General features: G+C 34.4%; 1 protein-coding gene across 1 annotated transcript in view; it reads right to left on the bottom strand.

Annotated features, from left to right (window-relative positions):
• Positions 1 to 21,203, bottom strand: part of RYR2 (ryanodine receptor 2) — a 543,213-nt gene that overhangs the window by 335,873 nt on the left and 186,137 nt on the right. Inside the window, exon 4 of the mRNA XM_032491926.1 lies at positions 1,341 to 1,361. Within this exon, the coding sequence (XP_032347817.1) occupies positions 1,341 to 1,361 (21 nt within the window). The remainder of the gene's footprint in view (positions 1 to 1,340; positions 1,362 to 21,203) is intronic.

Genomic DNA, 21,203 nt, shown 5'->3' with positions numbered 1-21,203 from the left:
AAAGAAACCAAAATACACAGAGGGAAAAACGGGAGTACCTACAGATGATGGTAAAAGGATTTTATTCATTTATGTATTCTATTTCCAAGGGAATTAAAGTGGCTTGAGTGGTTGATTCAAGAAATACTGACTTGGGGTGGCACAAAAACACTGGAATGGAAGAGAAGGGGTAAAAAGATGAGACAGAGACTTGTTTTAGGGTGGCTGATCTTGGGGAAGGAGAACAAAAAGATGAGATACATCTTAGAAAGAAATGGGCTTCCATTCCTAAGACAAGAACAATGTGGAGCTTGGATCAGAATTTTCACTACAGTCACAGAAGAAGGTAAGAAATTTCAAAAAGAAAGAGTTGAACAAAATGAGTAATAGCTTAGCTATGATGATACAGATGGTGAATTAAAATTATTCCCAGGAATACAATATAGAAGTTGTAGTTCTCAAAAACCCACACATGGGAGTCATCATCATGGAAATGGTAAATGTAATAAACAAAACTTTCCTTGAATATAAAGGGCTGAAAGGAGTGAAAAAGAGCAAAGGATCTCAAAAAGCCAGGTGGACTTGCAGCTGTTTGGGAAATACAACTGAAAGGCGACTGAAAAGAAAGCAAAATTCTCAAAACAGTGCCAAAAGAGAACTGCATCCCAGCATCAGGAAAAACAATGAAAGTAAAATGAAGCCATCAGTTAAGCCAACCTTAACTGATTCATCATATTAAGTCCCAGAGCAAATAAGAACAAAACAATACAACAGTGAAGGGCCTACTGCTTTGCACACTTGGGGAAAAAGTGGACTGGGAACATCGGTGTGGGTGAGACTCTAATTTCCATTCACAATTAGGAGGTGCTGTGAACTAGAAGGTTCTCCCTCTCCCCTCTCCCTGCAGCTCTATCTTTCCTCATGATATTCTGTCATTCACCTTTACTTTTTAAGATTGTATGAATGTGTATAAAAGCCTTTTAATAGCACATGGGAAAACATAAGAACTAAGCAGTAGAATTTTAAGATAAAACAGTCAAGATTTTTTGGTAAAAGATAAACACAATATTAATAATAAAAGCCTTCCTGTTGACCAGAAGCACACCATAATTACAAAGTCAATTAATTATATAGAAATTATAATGTTCCAGGGATAGAGAATATTTCAATAGATACCAAGCCAGAAACTTACAAGGGTCTAACTAGAGACTAGTAGACTACATGTTCATTACAACACAGCATTTACTCTGAATACTCACAGTACCAGCCACACTAGGAAGCAAAACAAAAGATTAGAGGCAAACAGCAAACATGCACCCGTTTAGATCACAGTCTTTTTGTAAATACATGGAAACACGTACCCATTTTTCCACATCAACTTTCTGTGGAAAGAAAAAGCCAAAATAAATAACAAGCAAACAAGTAAACAGCTAGCAAGTTTCAATTACTGTCATTTAAATAAACTGAAATGTGGTCCCTGCACCAAAATCCACTTCCAATTCCGCAGGATACGAAACAGTATTCAAACTTTTAATTAATAACATTTCATTTCCTCAGCAAACAAAAAATTTCAATTAATTTAGTAATCAGAAGTTCAAAAGGCATTCGGCTGGATATGCGCCAGGTATATGAAATACAACAGTCTAGTAAGTTCAATAGCAAATGTGAACATTTACCTAATTCTCAAGTCTACAGTCCTCTGGTTTAGTAAGTACTATTCTCTAAAATCTATTTAATGAAAAAGGTCAACTTAGAAATGCAGCATCTAACTATAAATCCCTGATGAAGTAAAAGCAAATTTTCTCCTAGCCCAACCTTTCTAGCATTATATAAAAGTTCACAATATAACAAAAGACATGCTTGGCCAAACAATTCTGAAACTGCATCAGAACCAAAGTATTTTTTAAGCTGTAATTATTAATGAATGTATGTTAGTTTTGTAATCACGTGACTCTTTAAAAAGGTGAACATAATTATATCCAAAGTGTAAAACAGAACAGACTGCCTCCTACCATGCCCTAAGATTCCTAGCAAATCAATAGGAATAAAAAAGTTTCAAGATCAAGGGACATACTCCATCTCAAAGGTAAGTTTCCACCACTGACCTCCCTTGTTTAGCACACATGACTGGCATCCAGCAAAAATTGAGGTTTACTTCATACTTTTCATGTGTTTAAGTTTACCTGCAACTTTTTCCCTTAGAAAATTCATTAATCAAGTAAGAAGCTAATGCTACTTGGGAAGAAATCTTTGCCATAACTAAGAATCTCCATTCCTTAGTAAGCAAGCTTCAAGAAGGCAATGTGTGTTAAATGCACAAAGTATTAATTTTTAAGTGCTATAAAGTGATATAAAAATATCAACCTCAATATACAGGTAGGATTGTGAAATACAACAGGTTCAACAGTTACTTATAAGAGAGCTTTCTGGTTTCTTCAGTAATTTATTTATTCCGCAGAAAAATCTCTTCTAAGCCCACCTCCAACCTTTGAATTCAAAAACACATTGTTAGGTAAGAAAGAACACTTTACTGAATGGAAAGACCTGGTTTTCACTGTAAGTTTTTAAGGCGTTTAGCTGTTTTATAAAGTTCAAGTCCTCACCTTAAATATTAACCTATTAGAGTGATTAATCTATTTTTTTAAATCCTGGGGCACGGGGAAGCAATTTAGTCATGTCCAGTATGGTATAATTATCACTCACTTTTCAACTTTTAAAGTGACAAATTCTTATTATTTATTCTCTTTCAGGAAAAATAATTCAAGGACACGTGAAATGATTTCCCTTTCATGTTTACCAGGAAAATAGGATATGCCATACTTTTTCAATGATTAATAGACATTCTATTATCCCATTATTTTCACATATAGATGTTAAACACACACACACACACACACACACACACTTGCATCAGTGCAAAGATAAAGTGTTGTAGGATTTTTCCAGAAGAAAGAGAACTTGTAATTAAGAGTCATGGTCACTAGTACTAGCAACAGAAGCTCTTTAATGATCTATATTGTGAGAGAGAAACGGTTTCTTAAGGAGCAGGAGTTAGTTAGCAATACTGTAACAGATTCAGTATCCAAATACCAAAGAAAGGCTTGGCAGCAGCATGTGCTGGAGGTGAGTTACCAGCTAAACACACAAGAGAAGACCTATGGTCCACAGAGTTAGAAGACTGATAAAGTGCAATAAAGTCATAGTTATGCATAAGCGACGCAGAGCGATTTCATGACACATCTCTTATGAATGTTAACAAGAATCATTTAATTAAATGTCTACAAACAATGGAGAGATTGAAGCAAATCAAGGAAGGGAAGTATACAGTTCTCAATAAACTCGATCAATTTTATAGTTTAAACAATCACCAAATCCTTAAAGCCTATGAGACTTACGAATATTTATTCCAATAATTTATGATCTGAGTATGTGGGATTTTTAAAAAATACATCGATTCCATTAATTTAAAGAAAAGTAATACTTTACCATTTGTAGGAAACAATGAAATATTTTATCATTTAAGACCAAAAAACAGGAAATCTTATTTTTCAAATAAAAACATTTCCATTAAGGAAAATAAAATAGTCATTTAAATACCAACTTGGTTTAGCAGAAAGGACATAAATTAAGACTATAATACAAAATAATTAATTCTAAATTATATTATAACATTTTATGAAAGATGGAACATTCATATGACATCTCTATCTCTATTCACATCTTAGTCAATATATAAATTTAATTAGTATATTTTAACAATTTTAAATATACTTAGTTAACACATAAATTATAAATTTAGGGCACATAAACATGAACTATTTCATAACCTATAAAAATAAGTTTTATTGCTTCTTTCAAATTCTATAACTTATTTTTATTGTTTTAGGTAGAGACTTTTATTGTTATTAAATCTATAGGTCACATAGTAAGAAGATACTGTGTGCCAGGCTTTGAGATAAACACTTCACATGTAATCTTATTGTCTGGATTTTACATATCAGGAAACAAATGACATTTAAATGTATTACAAATCTTCCTCAACAATAACAAAAGTCACCTAGATACTAAATGATGGAGCTTGATCTTGAAATTGGATCTTTAACTTCAAAGCTCCTCTCTCCTAAGTAGTTCTGTGTATGCCAAATCTAAGATACATTATCTTTTTTCTCTTTTATTTCAAATTTTTAATCTGTATTTAATTTGAAATTGCTCAAAATCCTATTTTTTCATGGTAAGTGCCACCTAATACAATGTGTCCACATTAAGATAAGAGAAAGAAAGTACACAGAGAGATTCTTACCATACCAAAGATGTTACTTAGTTTCAGCTGTTCAAGCAGCATGTCTTGTTTTTCACATAGATAAATTTCTAGACAATTACAACACAATAGTAAAACATCCATCATGCATATAAAGTTTTTAATATCAAGGCATAACATAAGAAAAGTAATTAAAGTATTAATACATGTTTACTATCCATTAACCTGCCAAGTTTTTATAAAGTAATAAATTAGGGAAAAGTGAAAAACAAAAAATTACCCTGTAAATAATTTTCCACCACACATGCTGTTAATTATTAAGATTGGGGGAAAAAACTTAAAAATTTGCACACTGTGTTCCAGGATTCAAAATATAATGAAGTAATTTCAATTTCCTTAAAGTAAAACTATGATTTGGAAGGTCTATGCTTTTAATAAATACAGCAAATTCAGAAAAAAATACATAAATCATGAGTATATAGCTTGTTTAAATTTACTAAGTAAACAAACCCATGTAATCAGCACCCAGATCTAAAAATAAGACAGAACCTACAACCTAGAAGCTGCTTTTGTGACCTCTCCAAAGGTAACCATTATTCTATCACCATTAATTATTTTTCTAATTTGGAAATATAGACTATTTTCTCTTTTTATCTAGTGTCTTTAGCTGACATTAGGTTTGTTAAGATTCATCACGTTGTTGCAAGTAGTAGTAATTAATTCATTTCCCTGCTTATAATATTCCTTTGTATGAATATATCACTATTCTATCTATTTAACAGTTGAACATGAGGGTCGTTTCCTGCTTGGGGCTACTACAAATAAATCTGTGGTGAACACTCTTGCACATATTTTTTGTTGAATACAGGAATATATATCTATTGGATATACACCAGGAGTGGAATTCCTTGGTCATGGATTTATAAATATTTAGATATAGCAGATAGTGCCAAGAGATTTCCAAAGTGATGGTATAAATTTAACTCTCATCAGGAGTGTACGAGTTTCACTTGCTTCACATCTTTTCCAAACTTGGTGTTACTAGTCTTTTAAATTTTAGCTCTTCTGGTGGGTGTGTAGTAACACCTTATCACAGTTTTAATCTGCATTTCTCTGAAGCCTACTGTGATGAAACACCTTTTCATATGCTTTGGATATCTGAATATCTGCTGTTGTGAAATTTTGTTCAAGTCTTTTACCCATTTTTTTTTTCTATTAGACTATCTTTGATCTTACTGATTTGTCAGAATTGTTAGTATTTTTCAAGAATTCTCCTCCCAGTCTGTGTCTTCTCTTACTGGTAACTCTGGTGACAGACGTTCTTGATCGTAGTACAATTTATCAATCTTTTCCTTCATTGCTGGTGCTTTTTCTCCTGAAAAGATCCTCCTACATTGTTTTCTAGAAATTTGATTATTTTAGGTCTTACCTGAGACCTACAATCTGGTTGGTATTGCTTTTTCTGGTGAATGGTAAAGAGAGGGAATTTAGCTTCATATCCCCCCTCATTTAGCTCTTCAACTGACCTTGCACCATTCACAAAAACTGCACTACACTGCCACCTTCATCATAAATCAAGTTACAAATCTGTGGATGTATTTATGAATTCTTTTCTATTCTGGCCTACTTTTCTAAGCCTGTGCTAATACCAAAGTATCTTAACCACTGTATCATCAAAATAAGTTGTGATATCTGGCAGCCAATGGCCCCAATTTTGTTCTTTCCTTCAATATCATATTTGCTAATATTGATCCTCTTCATTTTCTATAATGTTTAGAATAGACTTAAATTTCCATGCACACAAAAAGAAAACCTGGTGGGATTTTGATTGAGATTGCATTGATCTACAGATGAATTTGGAGAGAACAGCCATCTTTCTAATATTCAGCCTTCCGACCTCATATATCCTGCTTTTTTGTAGGTCATCTTTCATTTCCTTCAAAATGTTTCTCAATTTTCTATGGAAAGGTTTGCATGTCTTTCATTAGAATTATTTCCAGATGTATGATGTGTTATTACACATCATTTAGAAATTTTTATTTTGTATTCACTTTTTGCTAATATATAAAAATGTAAATGAAAATTTATAGTGAGTTGTTACTTTGCTAAGTTCACTTTTTAGTTCTAACAGTGCCCACCTTCACCCATTTAATGAACATTTACTAAAATAATTCAAGATTTCACCTGTTTATCACTTCCCAGGAAAAGCTAGAACCTTAGAACTCATTTAAAAATCTTGTACCTTCTATCCTTTATATGATTATTGTCATGCATTTAAATTGCACATATTTTTTAAGCCTCACAAGGCATTAATACGATTGTTTGGTTTAGTCAGTATTAATTTACATGTGGCAACACACTGACGCTGTCTTCTTCTCTTCCTGCACTTACTTTTTTCCACGTGTATCCCTTCTTCCTGAAGAACTGTACCTCCTATCTCCAAATTATCTCAATTTTACTTGTCTGGAAATACTTTTGATTCACCTTCACTTTAGAAGGATGTTTCACTGGTAGTGAATTCTGAGTTAGTGACTATTTGTATTCCCCATGTTAAAACTTTCATACTTTTGTCTTCTAGTTATAATTTTCTGTTGCACAGTCAGATAATAGCAGTTTTATTGCTGCTATTTTAGTGTTTCCCCTCCTAGTTACTCTTAGGATTCTTTTTCTTATCCTGATGTTCAGTCATTTTACTATGATACACCAAGCTGTGGTTTTCTATGTATAAACCTCCTTAGGATTTGTAGTGCTTCTTGAAACTGTGAATTAATGTATTTCATTAATTTTGAAAAATTATACACTATTAAATCTTCTAACATTGCCTCCATCCCAGTCTGGAAATCCAATCACATATTAGACTTTACTACCACATCCAGTACCTCTTATGACTTTTTTATTTTCTATATTTTTTTTTCTCTGTATGTGTTAGTCTGCACTTTTTTGACTGGTCTACTTTCTAGCGCACGAATCCTTTCTTAAATTATGTCCCAGCTGGCTGTTAAACTCACCTACTGAGTTCTTGTTTTACTTACTGTGTTTTTCTGTATTAGAATTGCCATTGGATTTTTTTACTGTAGATTCCCCAACTATTTTAAGGTCTGTAACTTAAAATCCCAATATTTGAACCACCTATGGGTCTATTTCTGCTGTCCTGATTTTTTATATAGTTCTTTTAATCATATGTCAGATATTACATATTAAATTTGTATATAAGCTAGATGATGCTTTTTTCTCTAAAGAGAATATCAAAGGCTGCCAGCTATATGATGAGTAGATCAATTCAATTCAGTCTGGAGCCGAGTAGACTGAAGACTGGGTCTCAGATTTAGTAAGACTCAGACTACTTCTGGTTCACCTCTACTTCAAATGTGAAAATATCCAGGGGCCACACATGAGAGCCTAGAGTGATTACCAGGGCCACTACTCCTGAATGAATACTGAAACATGATTTTTTTTTTAACCTTCCCAGCACAAGAATTAAACCCCACAAGTCATTGATAGTATTGATTTGTATAATCAGTATTTAGTCACACATTAATGTAATGTTAAACTTTTTAGCTGCTTTCTGCTAAGCTTTTTAGCTGGTTTCCAACACAGTTAAGAACAATAAAATGCCTTGAGGGGGAACACCTTTGCAGAAGGTAAGCCTTATTTCTCTCTGTCCCCTTTTCCTTCAAGATCTTGTACACTCAAGTTCTGACTATCTTAGTAGGCCCAAACTGTAACTTTTGCCTCTCCAGACTCCTGAGATTATACAAAGCTTTCAGGCCTTCCTGTCTCAATCCCTGCCCAGCTTAATACTTAGTATTTGCCCAAAGAGAAAAGTAGTAGACAGAATGGTAGGCCCACCTCAATGTACTTCTCTGGTCTCTGGGACTTCGGCCTTCTCAGGTCCCAGCTACTTCACAAGTTTCAAACAGATTTCCATTTGTGATTTAATCATGTTTATTTGCCTCCTTTTAAAGCTTTCCTAGTTTCATTCTTGTTGTTTACTTCAGCTACAGTACTAGTCTACTGCAACTTGGAGATGGAACTATTCAAATTTTCCTTTAATTTTTTTCAAACAAGTCCTGATTCAAACAATAAAAGATTCAGAATAAATTGAAACTACTTTGTTTTTGGCCTAGATGTGTCCCTCCCCACTAGGACACCCTCCCAAAAAACATGTGATATACAGACTTCTTGGTGCCTAGTTATTTCTTGATTAAGTGGCCAAAACTGCCATTTAAGAAGGAATTAAAATAAATCCACATTATATACTTTTATTGAAACACTGGCATTTAGATGGGTTAATTATAGTTCAACAGGCAAAGAATTTATTCCTAGACAGTGGAAGGGGAAAGAAACTAAGTTTTATTGAGAACCTACTGTCATAGATACTGGGTTAGGTACTGTGTACTTGCATTCTCTCCTATAACTATTAGTCTCATTAGTTTGTAAAGATTTTTTTTTCTGTTTTTGTATTTCTTTTTCTGCATTTCTATTTTCTTTTTCATTTATATATACATTCACAAATAAGAGAATTAAAGATTCACTGGACTTCAAACTGAGGTATCTGCCTAAATGCTCCCAGAAGCAAGCCAAGTAATTTTTTAAATGAAAAATACAAAGTATTAAATTAGGACAAACAGATGTGGCATTAATTGGGGAAATCATGAGTAAGAGAAAAGAATCATTCCATATTACAATATTAAATGTGATTTGATCTTAAACTAGATGAGGCCACAAAGTCCTTTCTGCCTTCAGTTTGAGAAAAAAAAAACTCACCATAAATTTAATTAAGCAAATGAAGTCACAAAGTCCATTAATTCTGAATTATACTTTAGTCCCACTTCCTGTCTTTACTCTGATTTTTGTATTAATCAGGCAGAAAATTTTTTGAATTTGTCAAATAATGTGAAACAATGATACAGACTTACACAATACAATAAACCTGGCAATCTCCTACACTGTTACAGTCAACTTAATTCAAGGAAAAGTTTTAGAATTTTCATCTGGAAGTTTAAATTTTTTCTTTTAAAATTTAAACTGGGAAATAGAGGACTAAGATATATTCATCCTAAATTATTCCTCTTTTAGAACAGGAAAAGCTCCTGTAATACTATTTAAATTGTATTTCTGAATATCTGGATTTGTCCAACTCTTTAGGAATGTATAGACACTAAGTCAAAATTACCAGTACCTCCTTTTTCTAAGTGCAGAATATATTAAAATGGCTCTCACATAAACTTTAATGTTAACAAATTCAAATGGATGAGTGCTAAGCAAATAATTTAGTAATTCTCTTCCACACAGGCTCTTATCAGAATAACTAAGTTCAATTAAGTACCACAAGTAAATTCACTTTGGAAAATAAATGGTCAAGAAGAGTATGGACAATTAATGAGGGAAAAAAGAAAAGAGATGAGGTATAGCTAGCCCTATTAAATATTAAAACATTCCTAAAATACAGTGATGATTAAATCAGTGCTGTTTGGGCACAATAATAGATTGATCTGTGACAGAATATTTAGCACAAAATAATTCATCTGAGAATGTGCAAATTGAATGCATGACTGAAAAGGTATCACAATTAACAAGGAAGGAACTCACCAGTCGTGGATAATGATGAGGCTTCTGCTTAGCCAGTGGGGGAAAATATCAAATTCAACACTAATCGTAAATAAACTCTAGACAGAACTACTATGAATAATAATAAACTCCTACAATAATAAACTCTTACATAAGTTCCATGTCCATTTACTATAAAAAAATGATGGGTGCAATGAGGGATACAATGATTTTAACAAAACAATTCAATGTAATCCCAATCAAAATCCCAGCAGGTTATTTTGTGGATATTGAGAAACTAATTCTAAAGTTTACATGAGAAAGTAAAACACTGAAGGAGAAGAATACAGGAGCAGAACTGACCCTTCACAGCATCAAGACTGAGTATAAAGAAAGCTACAGCAGTCAAGATGTGTGGTACTAGTGAAAGAACAGTCAAATGGATCAATAGACAAGAACAGAGAACCCATAAATAGACCTACACAAATAGAATCAATTTATCTTTGACAAAGGTGCAAAGGTAATTCAATGGAAAAAGTAAAGTTTTTTCACTAAATGGTGCTGGAGCAACTGAATATCTGCAAACAATAAAATTTTTTTTAAAAAAATAGATACAGATCTTAAACCTTTCACAAAAATAAGCTCAAAATACATCACAGATTAAATATAACACACACACAGTATCACACAGAAAACTCTGAAACTCCTAGAAGATAACATAGAAGAAAATCTGGGTGACCTTGGCTTTGGCAAAGACATTTTAGATACAATGCCAAAAGTGTGATCCAGGAAAGGAAAACTGTTGAGTTGGACTTCATTAAACTTAAATCTTCTGCTCTGTGAAAGACACTGTTAGCTGAATGAAGAGTGCCCACAACTGGGAGAAAATCTTTGCAAAACATATATATGATAAAGGACTGGTAGTAAGACTATACAAAGAACTCTTAAAAATTAACAATATGTAAATAAACAACTCAACTAAAAATTTGGCAAATGATCTCAATGTCTATTGAGACATTACAAAAAAAAAAAAAAATCACATGGCAAATAAGCATATGAAAAGATGGTCAACAACCAGCAGTTTGCAAATTAAAATAACAAATCAGATACCACTACACAACTATTAAAATGGCTAAAATCCAAAAACTGACACCACCACATGCTGATGAGGATGTGGAGCAACAAGAACAGAACATGGTACAGTCACTTTGGAAGTCAGTTTGGCAGGTGATTACCAAAATAAACATACTCTTAACATATGATCCAGCAATCTCTTTCCTTGGTATTTACCCTAAAGAGCTGGAAGCTTATTTCTACATGAAAACCTGCACATGAGTTTACAGCAGCTTTATTCATAATTGCCAAATCTTGGAAGCAACAAAGATGTTCTTCAATAGGTAAACAGATAGGCAAACTACTGTACATATAAGCATAGAATATTACTGAGTAATAAAAAGAAATGAGCTATCAAGCTAGGAAGAGACATAAAGAAACCTTAAATGTATATTGCTATATGAAAGAAATCAGTATGAAAAGGCTACAAACTGTATGATTCTAAGTATATGACATTATGGAAAAGGCAAAACTAGGGGACAGTAAAAAGATCATTGGTTAGAGGGAGGGAGGCATGAATAGGTGAAGCACAGGGGTCTTTCAGGGCAGTAGAATTATTCTGTATGATATCCGTAATGATAGATATGTGACATTACATATTTGTGAAAACTTTTAGAATGTACAGCACAAAGAGTGAACCCTAATGTAGACTATGAACTGAGTGATAATGACTTGTCAATACTGGTTCATCATCTATAGCAAATGCACCACACTAATGCAAGATACTATATCAGGGGGTGTGGAGGAAGAGAGAGGCTATGAGACATTTCCAAACAATTTTCTGTAAATCTAAAACTGCTTTAAAAAATTAAGTGAAATAAAAACATTTTCAGATATTAAAAATACATATCCTAGTGTAAAGAAATTATGTATGACATACCAAACAATTATTATAAAATGAGAGAAATATAGGAAAACTTAAACACCCAGTGACATGGATGCAGGAGTAGAAATATTACTTCTGGCTGGAAGGATTATGAAAAGCTTCCAGGAAGACACCTTCTTGATAAGCACAGAAGGATGGGGTAAACTTCTGAAAGGCCCAGAATTCTAAGCTGGGGAACTAGGGTGGTAAGAATGTGAGTTTATGTAACTGGGGAAAATAGCGCATATTCAGGTAAGTCCAATTTGGATAGAGAATGGACAGTTTGAAAACCTAAGTAAAGATAGGCACAAAGGAAAACTAAAGACTTACATCCCTTCATTAAAAACTGAGGTCACCTGGCAACAATCAAATTAGGAATAGTCTGCTCAGGGTACAGTTGTTCAACAGTTGCAGGGCAAGCTAAAGACCTAGAAAGAAGCCATAATCAAAGCAGTCCTGGACAGAACATCGGGAGTGCGATCTAATCACTGGCTGCATCCACCCTGTGCACAGATTTCTTTCTAAGCAATTCCTGAACAGTCTTCAGATGAACCAAAAACTCCTTACGGTGTCGTCACTGCCTTCAAGTCTACTGAATTTACATATGTATGAAACATTTACCTCCAATCCATTCTGGAAGTATAGAAATTATACCTCATGAATAAATACACGATATAATTCATTTTCCTACTCATAACAGAATTGTTATATACACTAATACTTCTGTAAACCTCTACTAGAAACAAAACAAAACAAAAGCTCCAGGCCTTGGGTGTGTAAAGACAATCTGTTTTTAATCTTTTCCCCTGGAATCTTGTTTTTATTCCTTCACCCCCCAAGATACTGTTGTTTATGTTTACAACACACAGATTCCACTTACGTCCTGTCCTGCAGGCTCTCCCTCCCCATTTACAGTTATTCATTATACATCTGTAAAGTGAACAAATGCAAGTAACTCTAGCTTCTGGAGCATTAAATTTTGCCAGATTAATGTTGCTTCTTCTGTTGTCTCTGCTGTCATTTACCTGTCATCCCTCTCTTTCTCTTTGAGCTGTCTAATCTCATTGGGACACTTTTTTCTCATGTCAAATAATGCAATGATTTCAATAGGTTCTTTTTATCTCATATGAGGTTCACTTTCTCCAGAACTATGGAAATCTGTGCCCGACAACACAGAGCCCATTCTGTGTGCCCTTGGTGTACAGCTCTCTGGACCCTGTCATTAGTCGAAGGACAATCCTAAGGTTTCCTGTTCCAGTAAAGAACTCTAAACCAGCTCCAAGTGGTCTTAGAGCTCATGGCCTCATCATTATCTCAGAAGTCACATGAAGATAATCATACCGCCAGTCCTGGCCTCACGCTCACTGTCAGAATGTTCCATCTGGTCTCAAAGGTATATGGATTCCCACTGGTCTCTATCTTTCTCTCACAGCTCTGAGATTAGCTGCATAAAAGTATAGACCCTGAGAGTGTGTGTCTACAAGTCAAAAGAGTTGCCTGGATTTCTTTTAAGTCTCCAAATCTGAAACTATATGATTTTGTATGAGTGGAAATGATCTAATTTTTTCTGGGGAACAGTTCTGTAACTTTTATCTGATTCACAAAGGTACCATAACTGGGGATGGCCACATAATTTCTCACCCAGCCTGGGACACTATGAGACAGTGAAAGGGGGGTAACAGGAATTAACCATGACATGTGTTACTTTGAACTGTGCCAGGCAAACAAGGATACATGATTACCTAACCCCCTTCTAAATACATTCCTTTTCTGTCACAATAAAGCAGGACAAGGTGAAAAATAGCTGCGCCTAACAGTCAAAGTTCTGCCTAGGGTCAGAACTCTTACCATAGCAGTAGACACAGAATTTGAGGCAATTTTCAGCCCCTTAATTTTGGTTTATAAATCCTGTTTTGCAATCCTTCAGGTCAGCAAATATTTACTGAATATCTGGTTCATAACATGCATTGCCCTAGTGTTAGTGGTAATGCAAGCGAACACAACAGATCAAAAGCTCTGAACTCATAGGATTTACATTCTAATGAGGACAATCTATTTAAAAAATAAAAACAGAAATACATAGTGTGTCAGAAGGAAAGAAATTTTGGAGAAAACTCAAGAAAGGTAACAAACAGCACTAGTTGAGGGGGTGGGGGGAGTAATGGAGAGAGCATTTGATAAAAAGTAGTGAAAGAAGGATGTATTCTGTCAAATTAAACTAGAATGTTTTAAGAAAGTATACTTTAGGAGAATAAAAATTAGAAGTGGTCTGGCTCAATAGGTTATGAATATCTTTAAATCACTGGTAAATTCAGGAACAGTTTATCACATAAATTTACTATCTGATTCATTTGCTATCAAACATTTACACATGAAAAATACTTTTTATTTTAAATACAAAAAAACTGAGGAAGATGCTCAAACTGAATGACACTAATCAAATAAAATAATCTGTACATTCAAGATTCCTAATCTAAAACAGTGTGTAACTGTGGCAGTGTAATTAAATTACATGTTGATTAAATTGACCTCCTTATTGGGTTTGGTGCTGAAGTCTCTGGAAACCACATCACTCAAATACATAGAAATATGCAGTATCCAGAGCTTCAGAGTAGAAAGCAGTCTTTCTAGAGACAGAAAGACAGTAAGAAAATGTCTACAAATAGAAGGTGCAGATTTCAACCACAGACAAATGGCCCCAGTCACATAAGCAGTAGATAAATAGTTGTTGCTCAGTGAGTATTTGTTAGCTGTAAGTTCTTTAGGAGATTATTACATTCACTTTTTAAATCACTGCACCAATTTCACAGATGGAAGACAGGTAGATGGTTATGCACAGAGGCTTTAGACAGGATGCTGGCTAACCAACACATCAAGCCAGTAAATTCGTTAACTTATTAGCATCACAGCTCCATTCCCAAAGCAGTATTTATGCTTTATCAGAGATGTTCTTGAACAGCAAGGTAAATAAAACCCAGCCTTTTGAAATAAAATGTTAAGCTTTTACTAAATACCGGGGAATTTCAGTTTCAATATAAACAGCTAGTAACATCATATTGTCTACAATATAAACAGAACAATCCATAAGCTTTTCACTGCTTTTCCCTGTTGAAGACCTCAGCCATTTATGACGGTATGTATGCCTTCACACAGGGGACGTAGTGTTGGGTAAGTAATCAGCGGTCTCCTCTGTACTCTCATTGAACTGTTCACTATCAAAGCATAGTTCACCCACATTCAATAATTGATTTACCTTTTCTCTTCACTATTAGATCACTGAACTCCTCAAGAGTAAAAATTCATTTTACTTATGTCTGTATCTCCAGCTCAGAATTCACAATAGCTACCCAGTGCACTCTTGTGGAATAAATACTGCACGAGACAGGTGAGTGAAGTAGAGACTTGGGTTTTCCACTCCCCAGCTATAGAGACAACTGAGCACAGACTCAATTTCTTCTCCCACATGAGGATTTAACTGGCTAGACCTGGTTTGGCTCAAGAAACTGGAGGGTTCCAAACATAAATAAATTTTTTTTAACTAAGGCAGAAGGATGCTAACTCCATGTCTGCTGTGTATCATAGCAAAGAAGGTAAGAAATTACCCAAAATTCATTTACATATATAACCCTACTCCTTCTTCCCCTCAAGCCCTAATTTTGTAGCAGTATCCTTTCCTCTATCCATCCTCATGCTCTAAGCCAGTTGTGTTGGCCACATTTCCCCTTGCCAGTAAGTAATGTGGGCATGAGTATGTGACAGTGGGTAAGGGGCAGGCTACCAGGAGGTTTCTGGGAAAACCTCTTTACTCTCACAAAGTAAGAAAGTCAGCTCCTTTGTGTGCCTATGGGTGATGCTGATTTGGTTAGCATCCCTGAAATTGCTGCAGTCACGCTGTAATCATGAGGGAAACTAGCTCAAGAACCAAACAAACAGAGAAGAACAGAGTCAAGAGAACTATGCACAGTCTGAGCCAGAGCCCTGATCAATTAAATCTGGATTCTCTTCCTTTTGACTATTTGTGTCCCTACTTTTCTAAGCATATATGATTAAGTAGTAGAAGATGGTATAACAGTCTCTATTATGATCTTGTTTATGTAAGAATATTTTTATACATGATGTTCAAGATGGATATAAACCAATCTTAGCTGTCGTTATCTTCAGGGGGAGAAAGGATTACAAAGAAGGTACTTTCATTTTATACATTGCTGTATTACTGTTATGAAAATAGGAGATTGAAATGGTTCCAGAATTTAAGTTTAAATTGAAATTTAAGTATATTTTTATACTACATGCATGGTAGGCACTAATTACTTTTCCCAGTTTTATTAAGATATAATTGACATATGTCATATATTACGGTATAAGCTTAAATTCTATGGCATAATGACTTAATTTGTGAAATGATTACGTAGTAACTTTAGTTAGCATCCATCATCTCATGTAGATAAAATAAAGAGATAGCAAAAAAATTTTTTTAATGTTTCCCTTGCAATGAGAACTCTTAGATGTCCTCTCTTAGCAACTTCCCTATACCACGCGGCAGTGGTGACTATAGACATCATGCTGTACACTATAGCCCTTGTGCTTATTTATCTTATAACTGGAAATCTGTACCTTCTGACCACTTTCCTCCAATTCCCCCTGTCTACCTCTGGTAACCACAAATCTGATTTATTTTTCTATGAGTTCGTTTTGCTGTTGTTTCAGAATCCACATATAAGTGACATCATATAGTATCTGTCTTTCTCTGACTTATTTCACTACACAGAATACCCTCAAGGTCCATCCAAAATGTCACAAATGGCAGGATTTCCTCATTTTTAACAACTGAAAGATATTCCACTGTGCATGTACACCACAATTTCTTTATCCATTCATCCATCAATACACACTTAGGATGCTTCTGCGTCTTGGCTATCGTAATCCTGCAATGAACATGGGGGTGCAGATATCTCTTCCAGTTAGTGTTTTCATTTCCTTTGGATATACTCCAAGAAGTGAAACTGCTGGATCATATATGGTAGATCCATTTTTAGTTTTTGAGGATCCCCCATACTGTTTCTCATAGTTTTACAACCCCACCAAGAGTGCACAAGGATTCCCCTTTCTTCATAACCTCACCAGTTTTTGTTACCTCTTATCTTTTTGATGATGGCCATCCTAACAGCTGTGAGGTGACACCTCATTGTGGTTCTGAACTGCATTTCCCTAATGACTTGTGATGTTGATTGAGCATATTTTCATGTATCTGTTGGCCTTTTGCATATCTTCTTTAGAAAAACGTTTATTCAGGTCTTTTGTCCATTTTTAATTGAATTATTTAGCTATTGAATTGCATGAGTTTTTTGTATATTTTGGATATTAATCCCTTATCACATAATATGGTTTGCAAATATTTTTCCCATTCCATAGGTTGTCTTTTCACTTTGTTGTTTATTTTGCTGTGTAGAACCTTTTTAGTTTGTTGTAGTCCCATTTATTTATTTTTTTGTTTTGTCGGTTGTGCTCTTTATGTGTCATTAATGACTTTTACCAGTATTAATGTATAAAATGTACTGATGCCCTACCCCATAGTCCAGGCAGGCATCTTGATGACACAAAAATAAAAACTGTGAGTGCAGTATTGTTTTTCTTTATCAAAATTAGCCCTGTTCAGTCTTTGGCTCTGGTCCCTTTGTTAACCCTTCCTCTTTCCCCACACTACCCCAATTCACTTTAATGAAGAGATAGCAAATGGAAAAAAATTAATATGAAAATAAAAACCAGAATGGAAGCAACATTAACTTTTAATTTTTGATACCTGCCCTGCCAGCCCAAACCTTGAACAAGTAAGTCTTTGAGATGTTGTGCCCCTGAACATGTACCAAAATACCAGAAGAATAAAGACATAAAAGAATATTAAGTATATTTAGATAGAAATATTAAAGAAAAATTAAGGACCATTTTTGGAATGACCAATAAATACTGAAAATTCAGAAAACTCTTCAGAGAATAAAGTCTTTTAAATGTAAAATGTGTGTAAAGCTATGAATTTGTATCTATATAAAAGATAGACTGAAATTAATATCGACTGATTTGCAGAAAAGCCAGGCTGCTGTCAAACTAAAGTACGCTTTTCAGTCCTTATACAACTAGATTTCTGATTTTCATGTGATGTTGCCAACATCTTACTGAAACCCAGTACTTCCATGATGTAGTAGGCCAAATAATAGCACCCCAAAGACATCCACATCCTAATCCACAGAGTATGTGGATATGTAACATGATAGTATGTTGCTGGCTTTGAAGATGGGGGATGGCCCACCAGTCAAGAATGGAAGTTAGAAAAGGCAAGGAAATAGATTCCTCCCTAGAGCCACCAAAGTCATACAGTCCTGCCAACACCTTGATTTTAGCCCATTGAGACAAATTTTAGACTTCTTCCTTAAGAACCTTAAGATAATAAAGTTCATGGTGTTTCAAGCCACCAGGCCCGGAGTAACCTGTTACAGCAATCACAGAAACTACTACACACTGCTTCTGAAACTATTCTCTCCTGACTGTCCTCTCATCTCTCAGACTGCAACTTCCCGGAGCCTTCCAGAGGATCCCCCTCCTCTTCTCCCACTGCTTCAGTAGTGACTTCCTCAGGCTCTCCCACTGCTCTCCTCTCACTACACAGATAATCCATAGTAAAGAGCTCAAAAGCATAGACTTCAGAGCCCAACGGAGATGGAGTTGTATCCCAGGTCTACCATTTGCTAGACATGTAAACTTTTCAGATATTTCAGTTTTCAGGCCTAAAAATTCCATTTTTGTTTCTTTGACTAATTTTTGTACATTGAGTTTTTGAATCTTTTTGTTCACTGTAAACATATTTTCCTTGATTTCACTGAACACAGTCATAATAGCTCCTTTAAATCCTTGTCTGATAAGGTCATTACTGGGTTGTTCTTGGTAGCCTTGAGATCAGGTCATATTTGCATATTTCTACATATGTCAAGCAATTATGAATTTCATCCTGTCCTTTTATGTTGTTGAGATTCTGGATTCTGCTATATACCTCTGAAGAACACTGCTGTATTTGTTTTAGCAGGCAATCAACTTGGTGAGACTCAAACTGCAAAATGCAAAATGCCTGGTGGCATTTTGACTGCGAATCTCAGTTCAGTATTGCTCTGAGCAGTGGTAACTGAACTGACACCTGCCCACCACTTAAGCATGAGCTAGAGACATGGGTAGAGTTTATGCATAGAATCTGGGGCTCTCTCTCTCTGTATTTCTCTTTTCCAAAATTACTCCTTGACTTTCCAAAGGCCCAGAATTCTGTCTTTAGAGAGACTGTTCATGTCCTTTCATTATTTTAGCAACTACATAGTACTGACTTGAGCCGACTTTCAGGCTAAAAGCCTGAAAAATGGGAAACTCAACTGTACCAATTCCATTTTCTAAATCTCCCTGCTTTTTTTTCAACTCTCTGGAGCCCAACTCTCTGGAGCCTTCAGGTAATTGGGAGTTTTGATGCTGTTTCCTTATTTGGCTTTTAATATATGGATCAAATATGTTTTTAATATTTCAACCAATCTGCTGGAGAAAACATTTGCATTCCTAAAGCAAACACCATAATAGTCAAGACAACAGCACAGCTATAGTGCTTCCTGTGTGTCATGAATGTTCTATACATTTTAGTTATATTGACTTCTTGGAGTCTTACAACAACACTATTATTTCCCCCACTTTATAAACGACAAAACTGAGGCACAGCTTTCCCAAGATTCCCAGTAATTTAACTCAAGGAGTTTGCTCTACAATCTATGTGCTTAACCCACTATGAAACTCAGCACAGATCTTCCTGAACTGCAGCTTCTGATCTTACATTCATATAAAATGATCTTAAGTGCAATTACTTGCCTGAAATTGGTACTTCAATGTTTGATAAATGTATTTTTTAAAAACCCATTTATGGTGCTTCAATGTTTAAAAAATGTACTTAAAAAAACCTCATTTACCAGTAAATTCAGCTGCTTGATTCTTGACACATTTTTGAATATTCTCGGACGACATGCTTTCAAAAAGCAGAGGTTTTATTAGAAGAATGGCACAACTGTATTAATAATACTCTATATTCTATAACTTCCTTTTTCATAAACTGAGCATGTCTGACTCTGATGTTTCTCTCTATAAGTAATTAAGTCACTGTGGTATTTTATAACTTTAATTACAAGACAGTATATAAGTTAGAAATATGAAATATTCTTACATTTCATGTAAAATAATAAATCATTTCATTAAATTGAAACATAAAACATCATATTAAGAATATCTCTGGATATGTTACACACTGTCCTGGCAAGTGCTATTTTCTAACAGAATTCTAAAGAATAGCCTAATGAGATCAATAGCCTAATGAGATCAAATTGTTCCTCGGAGAACATTTTAAATGATTCTCATATTAATTGGTTTAATATTATTTCTTCTTGTCTTAGAAATGATTGTAGAAAGTCCAAAGAAAATTCAAGAGTAATGCCAAGCTCCACATACCCAGTTCCTTCCTGTGCTAACACTGTAGTTATATCTACACTTCTATGATGACACACAGCATATTGTACTATAATAGTTCTTCTATTCCTGCATTAGACCATGAACGTACTGATGACAAAATCACTTATTATTCATCTTTCTAGCCACAGAACCTTATAAAGTATATCTCATATTATTATGTTTGAAGTTTGCATTAAATAACTGAATGATTAGAACTGCATGACTTACTGATCATAAATAGTATTTATAATATTTACATTGTGAATTTTATATTTAGAGTGTCATTTGTATTTTAAATTATAGAAAATTACCAATTACCTACAATAATGAGGAAAATATATGACATAAACTGGATGAATGATACCAATCACAATCACCGAAATTACTAATTTCAACCTACTTCTCCACCAAAAAGCAGGATGTAAGGGGCAAATATTGGTTTAATTTTATTTTATTTCTGGGTTCAAGCTACTAATAGTCTAACAACAAGGTACCAATAGTCAAGTGGCTACAAGCTGAAGTCAAAAGGGACAGTTCTCCTACAATTCTCCCAGAAACAGCTAAACCAAATCACAGGAAGAATAGTTAATGTTATAATTGTAAAATACACTCTCCTTAATAGTATATACAAGTAAGCCACTTAATATATTCACGGCATTAAACAAAAGCCATGCCTTATCAACAAATGATAACCATTACAAATATTACTTGGAAAATTATTATTAATTATTTGGAAAAGAATTTCAATAAACGTCATAGACTGCAAAACTAGAGTTCTTTCCATTATACTGTGTCAACTCTCACTTCATATCTGTGCTTCAGTGAAATGAAATCCTTACATTAAACTAGACATTACAAAAATAGAATTGTATGGAGAAAGTGTTCATCCTAAATGTTTGTGAATTAAGCAAGGTATAA

This window comes from Camelus ferus, chromosome 11 (assembly GCF_009834535.1).
Source record: "Camelus ferus isolate YT-003-E chromosome 11, BCGSAC_Cfer_1.0, whole genome shotgun sequence".
Classification (NCBI taxonomy): Eukaryota; Metazoa; Chordata; class Mammalia; order Artiodactyla; family Camelidae; genus Camelus; species Camelus ferus.
Note: the sequence above shows the minus strand (reverse complement) of the source record. Positions and strands in the feature narration are given on the sequence as shown.